This window comes from Moschus berezovskii, chromosome 13, assembly GCF_049115385.1.
Source record: "Moschus berezovskii isolate FMDL1 chromosome 13, NW_MosBer_1.0, whole genome shotgun sequence".
Classification (NCBI taxonomy): domain Eukaryota; kingdom Metazoa; phylum Chordata; class Mammalia; order Artiodactyla; family Moschidae; genus Moschus; species Moschus berezovskii.
This window is the reverse complement of record NC_142472.1, coordinates 62,671,196-62,687,910: the sequence shown is the minus strand read 5'-3', so window position 1 is coordinate 62,687,910 and position 16,715 is coordinate 62,671,196. Positions and strand designations below refer to the sequence as shown.

At 35.7% G+C, this 16,715-nt stretch overlaps 1 protein-coding gene across 6 annotated transcripts in view; it reads left to right on the top strand.

Moving 5' to 3' along the window:
- The first annotated feature begins 784 nt into the window (after positions 1-784).
- The window catches only part of POSTN (periostin), a 34,995-nt gene continuing 19,064 nt past the window's right edge, over positions 785-16,715 (top strand). For 4 of the 6 annotated variants that reach the window (XM_055426219.2, XM_055426218.2, XM_055426217.2 and 1 more), the window contains exons 1-10: positions 792-966; positions 2,241-2,339; positions 5,244-5,308; positions 7,339-7,496; positions 10,191-10,355; positions 11,223-11,369; positions 11,893-12,034; positions 13,174-13,386; positions 14,182-14,316; positions 15,430-15,578. In XM_055426219.2, coding sequence (XP_055282194.1) covers positions 848-966; positions 2,241-2,339; positions 5,244-5,308; positions 7,339-7,496; positions 10,191-10,355; positions 11,223-11,369; positions 11,893-12,034; positions 13,174-13,386; positions 14,182-14,316; positions 15,430-15,578 — 1,392 coding nt within the window. In that variant the 5' untranslated portion in view covers positions 792-847. Of the gene's footprint in view, positions 967-2,240; positions 2,340-5,243; positions 5,309-7,338; positions 7,497-10,190; positions 10,356-11,222; positions 11,370-11,892; positions 12,035-13,173; positions 13,387-14,181; positions 14,317-15,429; positions 15,579-16,715 lie in introns of all 6 variants that reach the window. The other 2 variants (XM_055426214.2, XM_055426215.2) reach the window with 2 other exon arrangements.

The window sequence follows — 16,715 nt, the reverse complement described above, 5'->3', positions numbered from 1 at the left end:
TGCTTTTGCCCTGTGGTTACCAAAGGATGTGCTGTCTAGAGATGGTCAACATCATGCCCTGTATGTGCAGGAAAAAACAACAAAGCACACATGGTTTTCCTTTGCTGCTTCATTTCAAAAGTTAGGGAAACCTGCCAGAACTGGATGTATGTTAACTCTATCTATGCCTTGACATCTGAAAGGAGAAGTGAAATAGGAGGTATCCCCCCAGCATAGTGAAAATATGATCCCTCCTACATGTTTCATCATCAAGTTAAAATTCTAATTTCATACTCTGTGAAAGTTTGTATCTAGACAACATTTGTTTTTAATTAGCAGTCATTACTGCCTTGTGATTATCAGACATACATCTACCTTTGCTCACTGGTGAAAAATAATAAACTTTCAGTTCAACTGTGAACTGAATATGACAATACGTGGCAAGATCCAATCATGCTCTCATTGACCACGGGGACAGGGACTCTGAAAGGTATGGATTACAGAATGATCCTTAACATCTAAACAAAATCATTTCCCATAAAAACCCTCTAAATTACAAACGAATAAGACGGAAATATGAACCTGAAATGAGTCAGGAAGTAAAATAAAGAGAAAGATAAATGACACAAAAATAAATATCTTTTGAAGAGTGAGGAAAAAAAAGAGGCTCAGTGTGCTCAGTAAACACGACTGACAAAAGCTGATTTTAGCTGGCAACTTGAAGTTGCTGATGCCTTTTGGAGAGAGTTCAGATTCCCAGGTTGATACAGCGCTCCCTCCCAGAACTCTGACATGTATATAAGCTCTGAGCTCTCCAAAGTCCACTGCCAGTTCTCTTCGTGAACTAACTGCAACGGAGAGACTAAAGATGATTCCTTTCTTACCAGTATTTTCTCTGTTCCTGCTGCTGGTTGTTAACCCTGCAAATGCCAACGGTCACTATGACAAGATCTTGGCTCACAGCCGTATCAGGGGCCGGGATCAGGGGTAAGTCAGTGGTTTGATTTTATAAACCTTTCCCCACCCCCACCCCCTTAGCTTGTTGTATGTATATTTCTACATAAAGTTTCTTATTTATACCTCAGGGCTTTTTTTCCTACTTATTTGTAAGTTTATGTACATGTCTTATGTACATGTTTATGTACATGTTTTAAACTTTAAGAATTACTGTCCAAATAAGTTGTGTATAATTGCTTTTTATGAAACATTGCAAGATTTTAGTCTAGTTAACAACATTTAACAGGGCATTTCTTTACAATTCAGTTTATTTGTGTTTTATTTCCTTCTAAATTTCCAGAATGAGGTTTTCAAAATTAAAGAATCTGTACCTAGAGGTTCTCATTACATAAACAGCTTTGAAATATCTCACATTATGTTATGGAAATTTTCATTTATGTATGAAAATTAAACAATAGATAATGTAATAAGTTTTCTGAAGTTTTTTGAAGCATTTAAGAATGCTTTTAAATTTTACATTCTGTAAAATTTGCAATAACTTGATTTCATAGAAAAAACTACAACTGAGTTTCTTAAAGTTATCAGACAATTTAGTAACTTAACCAAGCATTTACTATTAATTTTTGAAATGGATCTTGGCACTACTGCCTATGTCTCAGAGGGATTTTTCATCATGCTTCCAAGTTCCCTTGCCTTACAGAGCAAATAAGACTCGCATCTCTTTAAGGGAGAAAAACACTTAAAATTCTGGCAGAGAATGTTTTAATCTAATTACTTCCAGGCAAAGAAATAAATTTTCCTTCGGGCAGCCATATTATTTAAGTTAATCTTAGCATTCATTTACTTCTGTGATTGCTTACCTAGAAAATTACAGAGTACAGTATCTTGGGACTTAGTAAAACTTGTCTATTTTGCTGTCTGATTTATCATTGTTCCAGGGCCCTGAAGCCACTCCCATGCCCTAAGTGAGTACATGTTTGGTTTAAAAGGGTCAGGGCATTACCTACTATTAAAAGTAATAAGAAACATATTGTTAAAATCTATTAGGTTAACTTCTGAAATATTGGCATTGTATTCCCAGAAGTGTACAATTTCCTCTCTGTCTGTCACAGTTAGTTTTTCTAATGACTCAGTACGATTGGATCAAAAATGAGATCTGTCCATGACTAGAGTCACATCTTTGAAAATCTAAGCCACATATTAACTTTCTCTTCTTCTTTGTTTTTAACCACCTGACCTACAGATATAAAAACTGTTTGTTAATGTTATGACATTCACGCTCTTTCCTTACTTCCGTCTTCCAGTCCAAATGTTTGTGCCCTTCAACAGATTTTGGGCACCAAAAAGAAATACTTCAGTACCTGCAGGAACTGGTATCAAGGAGCCATCTGTGGAAAAAAAACGTAAGTATCATCTTTTCTTTAACATGCCGGTTCCAAAGACAACACAGCAATGCCCACAGCTTTCTTTGGACGGAAACACACATTGTTCTTCTGAAAATACTCTCCAAAATTGGGAGCTTAAAAAAAAAAGGGATCCCTGTGAATAAAGAAATTTTCCCTATATTTCTCCCTGTATTCATAAAACTAATTTTATTCCTGAATCTATGGCACTGGCCATGTGACCTGTTACAGAATCACTGTAATAGTTTGATTATGTCATTTCTACTCCTGGTTTGGCCTCTTTTATCTTGGGGCTTCCTGGTGGCTCAGTTGGCAAAGAATCTGCCTATGATATAGGAGACCTAGGTTCGATCCCTGGGTCAGGAAGATCCCCTGGAAAAGGAAATGGCCACTGGCCATGTGACTTGGTATAGAAACAGTGAGAGTTTGAATGGAATCACTGAGAGTTTGACTATGTTATTTCTCCTCCTGGTTTGGCTTCTTTTATCTTGAGCAAGTCAATTAACCTCAGTGTCTTAGTTTTCTCATTTTATTAAAAAGTGGGCCAGAGGAACAGATTGATCTGAAAAATCAAGATTTTGAGGTAAAATTATTTGCCTCCAGTCATTTAGAAATTATCTAAAATACTCCACTTCAGCCCAGAGTTTTCATCAAAGATTAAAATTGGAAAAAATTCAAGTTTCATCTTTTCATTTAATCCAGTCACTCCATCCCAAACTGTCAGATTCTTGGAGTTTCCAGAGGTATTAACGGAAGCCCACCACTATATCTACTATTTCACTAACCAAAAAAGATGACTACTCCTCAATTTAGTTATCTGTTTCACTGATTAACTCAAAATTGGAAAACATTTTTTATTACTTGATAGCTTATCGGTTTAATCAATTAATACAAATTGGCAAATTCTTCATTTTAGGATGGAGGAGCTGAGTTCTAGATTGAACAAGTTTCTAAATCAAAAAGGTCAGAGATATCATCCTCAGTCAAGAAAACAGTAGAAATGGCTCCTGCCTGCTTCTTATTAATTTGGACCCCACCTTCCATGAAGGATACCTTGAGAACCACAATATGGGAGACACATCATCGTTAAACCTCAGATACCGTAAATAGGTGAAAGGATTAGGGTATTGTTCAAAATATATTCCTAACTTAATAGTATTGATTATAAATACTAAATATGGAATCACATAACCTTTTGGAGTCCTCATTGTTTTACCTATGAAATATGAATTTAATTCATTTTCTGAAGGTAAAATGAATGAACAAATGTGAAATTACTAAATAACTCTAATTCATAATATTAGTCATCCTGAAGTTTAAATTATTTTAGGCAAATTGGATATACATTGGTGGGAAAAGGAGGTATGAACAGATACCTATTTAAAATGCATAGGGTTATCTTTATTTCTACTAAGAATCATGTACTCAAAACATAGAGCCTTAGCTGGACTCCCCATAGTAACCAAGTTTAGGACCCCACAAGACACTGCTGCCTATTCCCACACATTGGCTTAATATAATTGTAACTGATGTTACTTCTTGACCGGGACATTATTCCTATTAGTGTGCAGACATCTGCTAGATTTATGAGTTATTCACACAATTAAGTGTGAATTAAGTCAGTGGTTACAAGGATCCTGGCCATGATTTAGGTCAGGCCCCAGTTGGGGATGCCAGAGCTCTGGAGTCTTCTCGCTTTGTGTTTTATATTCTTGGTTACCATGAGGCTTATTTGGAATGCACACTAACTATATAAGAAAGGACCTTCTTTCTGAAACATTTAAGGGAAATCTTTATTACACCCTTCCTGGAAGTTAAGGAAGTCTGATATAATCTTACTTTAATCCTCTAAATATATTAGAGATGCCAAGGTTTGTACAAGGCACATGCCAAGAATCCTTCTTGCTTTAAAAAAAAAATTCTGCTTTGAAGTCTGACTTTTTACCAGAAATATAATGTGTCTCCTTTGATTAATTATATTAGCTTATTTCTGTTAAATTTGTTTTCACAAACACATTGATATCTGTGCTCTGGAATAAATGTAAATGCTAGTAACTAGTTTTAAATAACCAAAGAAATCAATAATACTGACAGGAAGAATGTCTGATTTGCCATCTGCTTGCAGCTGCTAAAAATTCCAAAGTCATCTTTAGGAACTTATGTATCAGTTGACAGAAATGTATTAAATGATTTGCTCAAGGTCACACATCTAGGTAGTGGAACTGGGAACCCAACTTCATTCTTCTGGCTCCACGATGCTGGAACTTTTCCACCATGCCATAAGGCTAATGAGAAATCAAACTCATATAAATACCTTAATGTCATAAAAGGTCAAAGATATGGTTTTTCCAGTAATCATGTGCAGATATGAGAGTTGGACCATCCAGAAGGCTGAGTAGAGAAGAACTGATGCTTTTGAATTGTGGTGCTAGAGAAAACTCTTTAAAGTTCCTTGGACAGTAAGGAGATAAAACCAGTCCATCCTAAAGGAAATCAACCCTGAATATTCATTGGAAGGATTGATGCTGAAGCTGAAGCTTCAATACTTTGGCCACCTGATGTGAAGAGCCAACTCACTAGAAAAAACCCTGATACTGGGGAAGGTTGAAGGCAGGAAGAGAAGCGGACAACAGAGGATGAGATGGCCGGATGGCATCACTCACTCAATGGACTGGAGTTTGAGCAAACATAGGGAGATAGTGAAGGACAGGGACGCCTGGCCTGCTGCTTCATGGGCTTGCAAAGAGTCAGACACAACTTAGCAACAATGTCATAAACAAACAACAAAGTTGATATCTAAATTATCAATAAGTCATGGCAATAAATGATATGTTTTGCTAACTTTGTCGAAATGTATCCAATGCAGTTCCTCCATTTTAATATTAATTTTCTTCCAATGTATAGGACTGTGTTATATGAATGCTGCCCTGGTTATATGAAGATGGAAGGAATGAAAGGCTGCCCAGCAGGTAATGTTTCAATTATAGAATTCAAAGAAAGATTTTTCTTGTGTGAGGAAAAAGAGTTGAATTTGCTTTTAGAGAAGCCAAAATCTGTGTGTGTGTGTGTGTGTGTGTGTGTTTAGCACCATGATAAATCCAAGATATATTCTCCATATCTTAATCACTAGTTTATCATGGCAATAAAGCATGAAAACATACATCTTGTACACTGGATGCTGGACAACAGATGCTTATTCCAAATTTAAATTATTTCAACATTCCCTCAAGACAAAGATCTCCCCTACAAAATCCCTTTCTTTGAACTTGTCTAGAAACATGGGCTGACTACTTGGCAAGGCGTCATCTTTTCTGATTCAACAGCTCTGATTTTATAGATTCCTCATATTGAAAGTTGGTTTCCTGTAACTCGCCAACTAGAGAAAAAATAGTTCATCTATTTCCTCTTTGAGATGACAGCCATTCAAATATTTAACACAAGTCATCACATCCTTCCTCCAGCTTCTCTCTTCCCCAATAGAAACCTCCTTTCTGTGGGCTCATCACCCACAGTTTGAATGGGATCTAGACTTTGGAGCCCTTACTGTCATATAAAGCAACCCATGGAAAACCTCTAATCCCGTCATTTTTTTGTTGTTGTGATCCAAAACTGGTGTCTACAACCCATGTGTCCAGGCAGTGGAGAGAATATTAAGACAAATATGTCAGTGTAGGGAGCTCCTGAACTTTCGTTGATGTCATTGGTAACCATGTTATGCCATTAGCTCATGTTGAATTTTTAAGTAACTAATACAGATTAGTGGTCTGTTTTATATGAATGCTATCAAATCAAGTCTTCCACAAGGATTTGTTTTTTCAGCTTAGGAACAGGACTTACATGGAACCTTGTGGCATTTAACCTGTTAATTTGGACTCATTTTCTCCATTCTGTTGAGGTGTCTTTAAATCCTGATTTTGTAATTTAATTTACTAATTGCATACTTTTCTTTCTATAGTCACAAAGATAAGAATCATTTCTCCTGTGATATGATCCAAATTGTACTAAACTTCAAATGAGATAGGGTCATGAAGAATAAGTCGGCTGTACCCAACCTAAAGGCTAACATTCATATATTAATTTTCATTCTGAAGTTCAGGAAATACATTCTAGAAGTGTTACATATTTTAATCTATTTTCTTCCTGAAATTATGATGAGAAGAAGTAGGTTTACATATTTCTTTCAGGGACCCAAATCTATGTAATTATGGTCCTTACACCTAACAGTATTGTACTACTTAGGAGCTTTAAGCCAACACGAAAAAAATTATTACCTTGGCCACTCTCAGAGAGAAGTGAGGAAATTTTTTTTCAATGAAATGATCAAAGATACTTAGTGATAATTGTGATTGAACCCTTAGAGACATAGCAGATTTGACAACCTAATAGATAAAACATTAAACTGGGATAATAATTTAAAATTCTTTGACCTTCAACACAAAGGATAAGTAGTTTGGGGCTTCCCAGGTGGTACCAGTGGTAAAGAATCTGCCTGCCAATGAAGGAGACACAAGAGATGCAGGTTCAATCCCTGGGTTGGGAAGATCCCCTGGAGTATGAGATGGCAACCCACGCCAGATTCTTGCCTAAAAAATTCCATTGACAGAGAAGCCTGGAAGACCCTAATGCTGGGAAGGATTGAAGGCAAAACAAGATGGGGATGGCGGAGGATGAGATGGTTAGATAGCATCACCAAACCAATGGACGTGAGTTTGAGAAAACTCCGGGAGATAGTGAGGGACAGGGAAGCCTGACGTGCTGCAATCCACTGAGTCACAAAGAGTCGGACAGAACTGAGTGACTGGACAACAACAACAACAATAGTACTTTATTATTTGACATTCAAAAGGCATCTTTCATATAAAACTGATGATTCACAGACTTGTGTTGCTAAAATCATCAGTTAACTATCTTGAGGGACTTCTTGTAAAGGTTGAATCATTGTAAAAGAACATCTTTGACATTTTCTCCTAAGTACTTATTCATCTCTTGATTATTTCAGTGATGCCTATTGACCATGTTTATGGAACCCTGGGCATTGTGGGAGCTACCACCACACAGCGCTACTCCGATGTCTCAAAGCTGAGGGAGGAGATTGAAGGAAAGGGATCATTCACTTACTTTGCACCGAGTAACGAAGCTTGGGACAACCTGGATTCTGTAAGTCATCATTTTTAATGAAAATAACTTTTGCTGTTATTGTTACATTATTTCAATTATTAACTTAGAAATTAATAGAAATTGTATATCTTTTTGTTGTACATATATAATGATACATAAAAGGATGAGGGTATTAAGGATGCTCCTTAATTGAGGGTAAGGAAAAAGTGGCTCAATGGTAAAGAATACGCCTGCCAGTGCAAGAGATGCGGGTTCGATCCCTGCATTGGGAAGATCCCCTGGATAAGGAAGTGGCAACCCATTCCAGTATTCTTGCCTGGAAAAATCCCACAGACAGAGGACCCTGGTGGGCTACAGTCCATGAGGTCGCAAAGAGTTGGACATGAGTAAACATGAAAAAAACAAACAAATAAACAAACAAAAAAAGAAGCAAATCATTTTAGTACCTCCATGAATGGAATAACAACCCAGCAGGCTCATGGACTAATAACAAAAAAGACAAACCGATAGTAGATTGAACAAGCACTTATTATTATTCCATTTTACTCCTTTTCTCTTTCCCTTTTGGTTGTGGAGAATTATAGGTAATTTTAGATGATATATCTTGCAGAAAGGCAAGTTAAGAAGTTTCTTGAAATGTTATTTTTAATAAGTTCTATTGTATATATATTTATCATTTTAATTGCATATAAACACATATGACTGTTCAGAGACTGACAGAAGTGTGTATGGATATTTAAATGAAGGGTTGTAAATTATGCATTTAATTTTCAGGTTTTTTCATGCATAGTCTGATTTATAGCACACTAAGTTATGACTCAATATCCAGATCTATATAACTGGTATAGAAATATATTCCTACTTTCTATTTGATATGAAGATGAACTGAAAATTACTACTAGAGTCATGTCAGTTCAGTTCAGTCACTCAGGCATGTCCGCCTTTTTGCAACCCCATGGACTGCAGCATACTAGGCTTCCCTGTCCATCACCAACTCCCGGAGCTTGCTCAAACTCATGAGTCATATAGTATTTAGAGTCATACAGTATTTAGGAAAACAGGTAGATTCTTTGAGATTTTACCTTGATACATTAACTGTGAGGTTACTTGCTTGCAAATACAGAACTTTCCCTCTTCTGGTTGTCTTTGACCATAATCCTAACCACCTTTCTGGCTCTTTTTGCAGACTCCTCTTCTTCCTTATCTTAAGCATGGGTCTTATTAAAGTGTCTTCTAGGAACTCTACTCTGAAGTTCATATGCACTTCAGATGGCTTCAGCTTTCACTTAATGCATAGAACCATGAAGTCTGTGTTTCTGGATCCCCAGGAGACTATTTCTAACACCTGTCTTAATATTTCTCCTTGGATACACCGTCTGGATCTTTAAACAAACTTTTATCCAAAACAGATGCCACTTTCTCCCCATCAAAAACTGCTTTTCTGCTGTTTCCATAACTGGCAACCCCAATCTCAGACTTCAAACTTTAAAATTATGAGTCATCCTTACTTCTCCCCTCTTCAGTTCTTAGAAACTATTATTAGTCATCCACAGCTCATTTTTCATCCTCGTAATACTCTCCTGTTACACACTGCCACCAGATTAACCTTCTTAAAGTCCGGGCTAACCATTGTATTCTAATACCGCAAAAGTGTCTTAGTGGCTCCCTATTGCCAGTTTAATTTACTCTTTGCTTGGGAATTAAGGTCTTCTATGTCATTGTTCCATACACTTTTCTAAAATTTCTCCCTATTATCTGAGAAACATAAAACCACACTGGACAACCTCTGCTTTCTGTGCCAGCAATTGGACTTAGAAAGATCACCACACCATTCCTACCCTATTCACCTATCCTGCAAGACCTGTCTCCAAACTTTGAGTTGCTGACCATTTTCATTTGACCTAGAAAGCATTTTTTTCTCCATCTGTCCTTTATCTAATCATGCTTATATTTACCAGCTGCTATAGGAAACGTGGGCTTCCGAGGTAGAGCTAATGGTAAAGAACCTGCTTGCCAATCCAGGAGATGCAAGAGACACAGGTTTAATCCCTTGGTCAGGAAGATCCCCTGGAGGAGGGCATGGCAACCCTCTCCAGTATTCTTGCTTGGAGAATTCCATGGATAGAACAGCCTAGGGGGCTACAGTCCATAGGGTCTCAAAGAATCAGACACAACTGAAGTGACTTAACATGCATGCACATAGGATAAATACCTCAAAGATCAATATTTCACCTTACTTATCATTGTATTTCTCATAATACCAAGTACTAAGTATGATATGATATTGAATAAATGAAAGGTACAGAATGGTTGAATTCTTGAATGTTATAGAATAAACATAAAACACATTAAAATTACAATATTGTATGTATACAAATATAATGCCATTTTTAATTATTTTCCACCCTAAAATTTTAAATATCTGATAATTTCATATCCCCTAAACCTTGACAGCAAGAGCACCTCTTCATCAATATATTCATTAAAATTTTTGTTTTGTCTCTAAAAATGTCCAAATGCTCTATAAGATCTGGAAGACTTTCCTGAGTATCTGTACTTGCAAAATTTCCTAATCAATTGAAATAATATAATTTTAAGTTATTTATCTCAATTTGTTTTGACCATCTTGGTAATTCAATGAGAAAATAATAAGAGAGTAGAAACAGTGTGATTATAGGCATTTTAATAATTAACTATAATAAAATAAACTTCTGCCATTTCAATTTTTCCTAGGATATCCGGAGAGGTCTGGAGAGCAATGTGAATGTTGAATTACTAAATGCTTTACATAGCCACATGGTTAATAAGAGAATGTTGACCAAGGACTTGAAAAATGGCATGATTATTCCTTCAATGTATAACAACTTGGGGCTCTTCATTAACCATTACCCTAATGGCGTAAGTTTATTCAATAAAAAGTACATTTATCAATAACACTGCCCGTAATTTTTTCTATGACCTTTATATAAGGTTTACAGAAATAACTAAAATGTCAGTGAATAAACTTTCCTTACATGTAAAGCATGTGAATTTCCAGTTCAGTGACTGATTTCTACCAAACAGTGTTGGCAAGGAAGAAATTAAATTGACAGCTTGTTGACAGTAAACTTGGATGTTCTACAAAAGGAAATTTTATTAGTTGATGTGTTTGAATAATCGATAATAAGAGAAAAATAAAGAATAAGAATTTATCAAAGAATAGTCAGAGAATGAGAATTCTTTTATTCATCCCCTTGCTACTATACAGATTTAAATTTCTGTGGGTTTTGATAAGCATGTTTTGATAAAGTCTTTGTGGGAAACTTCCAACAAGGTCATGGGGCTCTTCCAACAGTCAGATTTCCAGGGCCAGAAAGGGTCAGTGATGAAGCAATATTCAGGAAATCATTGAAATAGAACTGATTACATTTATGTAATAATTGTTTCTGTCTCAGAACTTGGCCTATATTAGAAATACTGTATGACTATCTCTATAAAAGAAAGTGAGCAATAAAACAATAATTCAAAAAATGTTTTTGCCTTATGTTTCTAGACATGTTAATTCGGTTCTCAACTGTTTCCATTTTCTCTTAGTTTTTGTTTTTTTGTGGGGTTTTTTTAGACACAGTAATTTGTAAGTCTTCATCCTCAGCGTTTGTATTCAGAATGTCAGTTCTTTCATGTTACATTTACCAGTAAACTTGAGACATGGGAAACGGGCTTGCAGTCTCAATGGTCAACAGACAGCTGTGATTTCTGCAATTTGATTTTCCCAAATAATTGCAGGTTGTCACTGTGAACTGTGCTCGAATCATCCATGGGAACCAGATTGCAACAAATGGCGTTGTGCATGTCATTGACCGTGTCCTTACACAAATAGGTACCTCAATTCAGGACTTCATTGAAGCAGAAGATGAGCTCTCATCTTTTAGGGTAAGTCCAAGAAGTAACAGCAGATTGTTTTGGACCACTTAAATTCTCCTCTTCCCCATCAGATTCTAAAAAAATAATAAAAAGCTATTAATAAAACACAATCAATTCTGGCAGACACATAAGCAGTATATTTCTTGAAAAGGGTTTGATTTTACACAGAAGAACTCATCTTCTCATATGAAAGAATAATATTTATGTGGACATAATAAAGAATGATTAGTTATGTGACTGAAGTGTATTGAGCACCTTTAGAATGTGTCCATCAGTTATTACACTCACTGCTGGATATTGCTTCAGTCACACAGGCATTAGCAGAATTTCCCATCTAACATAGTTTGTAGAAAGTTCAAAATAACATGGCTGTTTGTGAAAAAAAAAAAAAAAATCTAACAAGAGTAAGATATAATAACTTCTATAGCTTTCTATAGGGTCAACTCTCTCCTGTCAGCCTAGACTGAGTGTCTTGTACCTTTTTTCTGAATTTGCAACATGCCAGCCTCTGAAAAGCACATTTGTGTTTCAGGCAGCTGCCATCACATCTGATATATTGGAGACACTTGGGAGAGATGGTCACTTCACACTCTTTGCTCCCACCAATGAAGCTTTTGAGAAACTTCCACGAGGAGTTCTAGAAAGGATCATGGGAGACAAAGTGGCTTCAGAAGGTATTTAAGTGTCTTTGTCTATGAGAAGCCTCCCAGGATTCCAAGAAAAGGAAATGAAAGAGATTAAGTCCTGCCAACGTTATCATTTTTGACAAGCAAAGGCAAAGAAAAACTTTTATTTTGAGGCAAACGATAAAAATCTTTGAAAGAGTAGACAAAGCAATTAAATAATTAATTTAATAATCTGAGTAATTAAATACTCAGGGTACCCTAAAGATCACATGGTTCCACACTGCTTTCAAGTAAATAAGTAGCAGGCATTAAAAAGAATTAGAAAGTGTTGCAATATTAGATCATCAAAGTTTAATATTGTATATATATTATTCAATGGTTTTAATTCTAAATTTACACTGAAGTTAGTGGAGAAAATTCCATGGTTATCTTTGGTCACTACTTATTCACACACAGAATTTGGCTTCTTTCCAGACTCCCTTTTTATTGATAGTTTCAACTGGATTTTAAATTGTGACTAGCACATTTCTCTTATGCAGCCTACCGTAAACATGCTTAACAAGTTTATGATGAGATATTTTGGTGAAAATATAGACATAATACAGTTTAGGCACAGATCACTTCTGAAGTCTTTCAAGAAACCATCTTTGCTTTGGCTACTTTCTAGATATTGTCTTTAGGGCTGCCACAAACCTCCAACTTGAAAAAAGCACACTATCTGCAAAGCACACAAAAGTGAAGCTCAATAAAATAAAGTATGCCTGTTCAGCTGTTCTATCATGAGTAGTTAAAGCAATATACTACTTGGGTGTTTGCAACAGGTATCACTAACAAAGAACTTTGAAGGCTTTCTGAAAGGAGAAATTATTCTTGAGTTTTCATCAGAAATTGCTTTCTTATGATAAATGGACCTTGATCTAACACATTGTCTAGAACTATACAAATAATTTCATGCAGTTGATCTTTTCTGCTTATTTCCTACCAAACTGAGCTAATTGTACTGTAGAGTTGATGAAAAAAACCATTCTGAGAACAAACAAAATTTTAAAACCTTAGGTCAATACTTAGGTCTTATATATGCATTCTATCTCTGAGGAATACTTGGTTCCACAGTGAAATACATCTGTTAAGAGTCAAATGCTATTTTCCTTGATCTGAAAGCATGTTCCTTTTCCTTCATCCTCCAGCTCTCATGAAGTACCACATTCTAAACACCCTCCAGTGTTCAGAGGCGATCATGGGAGGAGCAGTCTTTGAGACCCTGGAAGGAAACACCATTGAGATAGGATGTGATGGTGACAGCATAACAGTAAATGGAATCAAAATGGTGAACAAAAAAGATATTGTGACAAATAATGGTGTCATCCATTTGATTGATCAGGTCCTGATTCCTGATTCTGGTGAGCGACAGTTTCCCATTCTTCTACCTACTGTTGTTTATCAATTATGATGTCTAAAGAATAGGCCCATGGGAAATAAATGTGCAGGATGAGGAATGCCACATGAAGCACAAACAAAGCTAACAGTGATGTGGTCCAATAAAACTTTATTTATAAAAACAAGTAGTGGGCTGAACTTGGCTCTTAGGCGATAACTTGCTGATCCCTGGTCAAATGGGCATTCCTGTAGCTGGGTCATGGCTACATAAGAGTTTACCATTTTATTCTGTCTACTTTCGTATATGTTTAATGTTTTCCTCAATAAAATATTAAAAAAAATAATAACAGTGAGCTGAGTCCTAAATAGGTAGCTTGTGTAGTCATGGTCATTCCAGTGCAATAGACTCTGGCTTTCCAAAGTTTCTAATATCTTATATTGTCAAAGATTCTTACAATGCCAGAGTTTTTCTTGAAAATGGAAGGAAAGATATAACCAAATCGTTACTTTTGGATAAATGAAAGAGCTATGGCCCTCACAAGAGCAGAGAGACAAGGGATGAGCAATAGAGAATTGAAGAAAACTGCAAAGCATGAAATCAGAAAGATATTTTCCTTCTGAAATTCTTTGGTTATTAACTCCTCCACCCCCCAAAAAAGGGAAGCTGCAACTCTCTTACTAGGGAAAGGCAGGACTTCTTATCACACTGCTAGTACAGCAAATAGCTTATGGAAACAGCCAAGAACTGATTTACTAATTTCGTAATGATGGTAATAACAACGATGACATTGTTTGAATGGTCATGGTTTATTTTACAGCCAAACAAGTTATTGAGCTGGCTGGAAATCAGCAAACCACTTTCACAGACCTTGTGGCCCAGTTAGGCTTGGCCTCTGCTCTGAGGCCAGATGGAGAATACACTTTGCTGGCACCTGTGAATAATGCATTTTCTGGTATGTATCGGCCACTGCCATTCCAGCTCTTCCCACCCCTACACACCTTTATGTTTTCCTTCACCGTGACTGTCGGCTAAGAAATAATAGATCTTTTATGAGGTGTTGATTAGTTTCTTCATTGGCTATATATACAATGAATTAGTACTGTTTTTATTAAAATGCCCTTTATTTCAAAACATTTCATTATAATAGATAATGGCCTACAGGAAGTGAAATTTTGTGATAGGGGTCTTCAGTTTTTCTGTGAACCTGATCATATTTCCAGCACACATAATGGATGTATTAACAGATCTTAAGAAAAATAAATTTGATTTATTTAACACCAACATTATACATAGGTTCAAATTCAACTCAGAATTTGAAAGTAAAGCATCAAATTATGAGAAGATAAAAACAGGAGAATATGATATACTTCTGTATTATGATGTGAACTATTATTACAAGTATTTGACCTTGTAGCTGCTATTCAAAGACTATGGTTAGATTAATACAACCTTACTTTTTTTTCCAGAAAAAATGACTTCATATGTGAATTGTTAGGCAAAATTTAAAAATGAAAAAATAATCATCATATTTTTCATATTTTCCCAAATACTAGATTGTAACATAGAAAGTTATTAATAAGAAAATTCAAATTCTAAAAAATGCTGTTTTTCCTTTTTGTAATAATAAGGTCTGTAACTTGTTGACATCAAGCCAATTTAAGAAGTTACATGATTCGCCGACTCTCTCTCCAGAAATAAAAGTAAATTTACAAATGATTCATCAGTTGTTTTTCATGTGACTAATGGATATCAAATTCTCAGAGAAAATCTTTGCCAGCCTTAGAGTTTAACGTTTAACCTTTATCAATAACCACAAGAAACCATGCAGCCCTCACTGAGATGTAACCTATTGTCTGGACTGCTTGGAATCATGCAATCATTTGATGAAATAGCTCATGGCGCATAGAGTTTCTAGCCTTCAGTATTTAATCAACTCATACATAAGTGTAGGATCCTTAAGATCTATAACATTAGGGATTTTCCATTTTCATGATTTTCTCTTACAGGGGAAACTGTAATGCTTTCTAAATAAAATAACATTCTTTTGTAATGAATTTACTTATAGATGATACTCTGAGCATGGATCAGCGCCTTCTTAAATTAATTCTACAGAATCATATATTGAAAGTAAAAGTTGGCCTTAATGAGCTTTACAATGGACAAAAACTTGAGACCATTGGAGGCAAACAACTCAGAGTCTTCGTATACCGTACAGTAAGTGCATCAGAATGAGATAAAATATCCACACTGACCTATAGGTCAAAAGATATGCCCTTGTCAAAGATTGTTCTTATAACAAATGTTCCTCAGAATTTTACTAATATGATTTTAATAGTGAATATTCATAGGAAGATCAGAGAAGTGAGTAGCGTGTTTGAAAAGACTATGAGGAAAGTGTACGAAAGTGCTATGTGTTAATAATTCTGATAATTTGCACTTGCTTCATCATAAATAACTTTTTCTAAAGCATTGTTTCAATCCCATAAATCACTGAAACCCCTTTAAAATAAGCTTTTTGTTTCATAGAGTACCGTACTTTACTGTTTACATGGTAATTTTTATACTGAGTCAAATATTTAGGATGATCTTCAACTGTACAGTCACCATTCAGCAACTAAATCTCTTTTGAATGAGTTTCATGATAAACTTTTATAGGCACATAATGATTTCTATAAAATGGTTCTAATGTGCCTTATCTGAGGAAAAGTTTCTAGAAAATATTGCTTATCAAAATTACAGTTTGACAAGTGGTGCTATTCAGTTTCTTTCCAGGCAACCTTGCAGTTACAGCTAAAAAGAATTCATAAGAAGTCAAAGATGACCTAGAACCGAATATGACTCACAGTGTTTTCATACCATAGTTCCACAAGGTCAAGACACACTTTTTAAATGATATGGAAAGGACTTCCCTGGTGGTCCAGTAGTTAAGACTCTGTGTTTCCAACACAGGGGGCATGGGTTCAGTCTCTGATGAGGAAACTTAGATCCCACATGTTGTGTGGTACAGGCAAAAAAAGACAAAAACAAAACAGAAAATGTACTGCATTCTAAATGATACATATATAAATATTATTTTTGTTCAAAGTGCTATAACTTAACCAGTAATTTAGCTTATAATTGATAGGGTCTTACCATCAATATAGTAAATATTTGCATAGAAAATACAGCAATAGATGCATATATATATAGTAAATATTTGCATAGAAAATTATGGCTTACCAGGTGGTGCCACTGGTAAAGAATTTGTCTGCCATTGCAGGAGACACAAGAACTGCATTTTTGATCCCTGGGTTGGGACGATCCTCTGGAGTAGGAAATGGCAACCCACTCCAGTATTCTTGCCTGGACAGA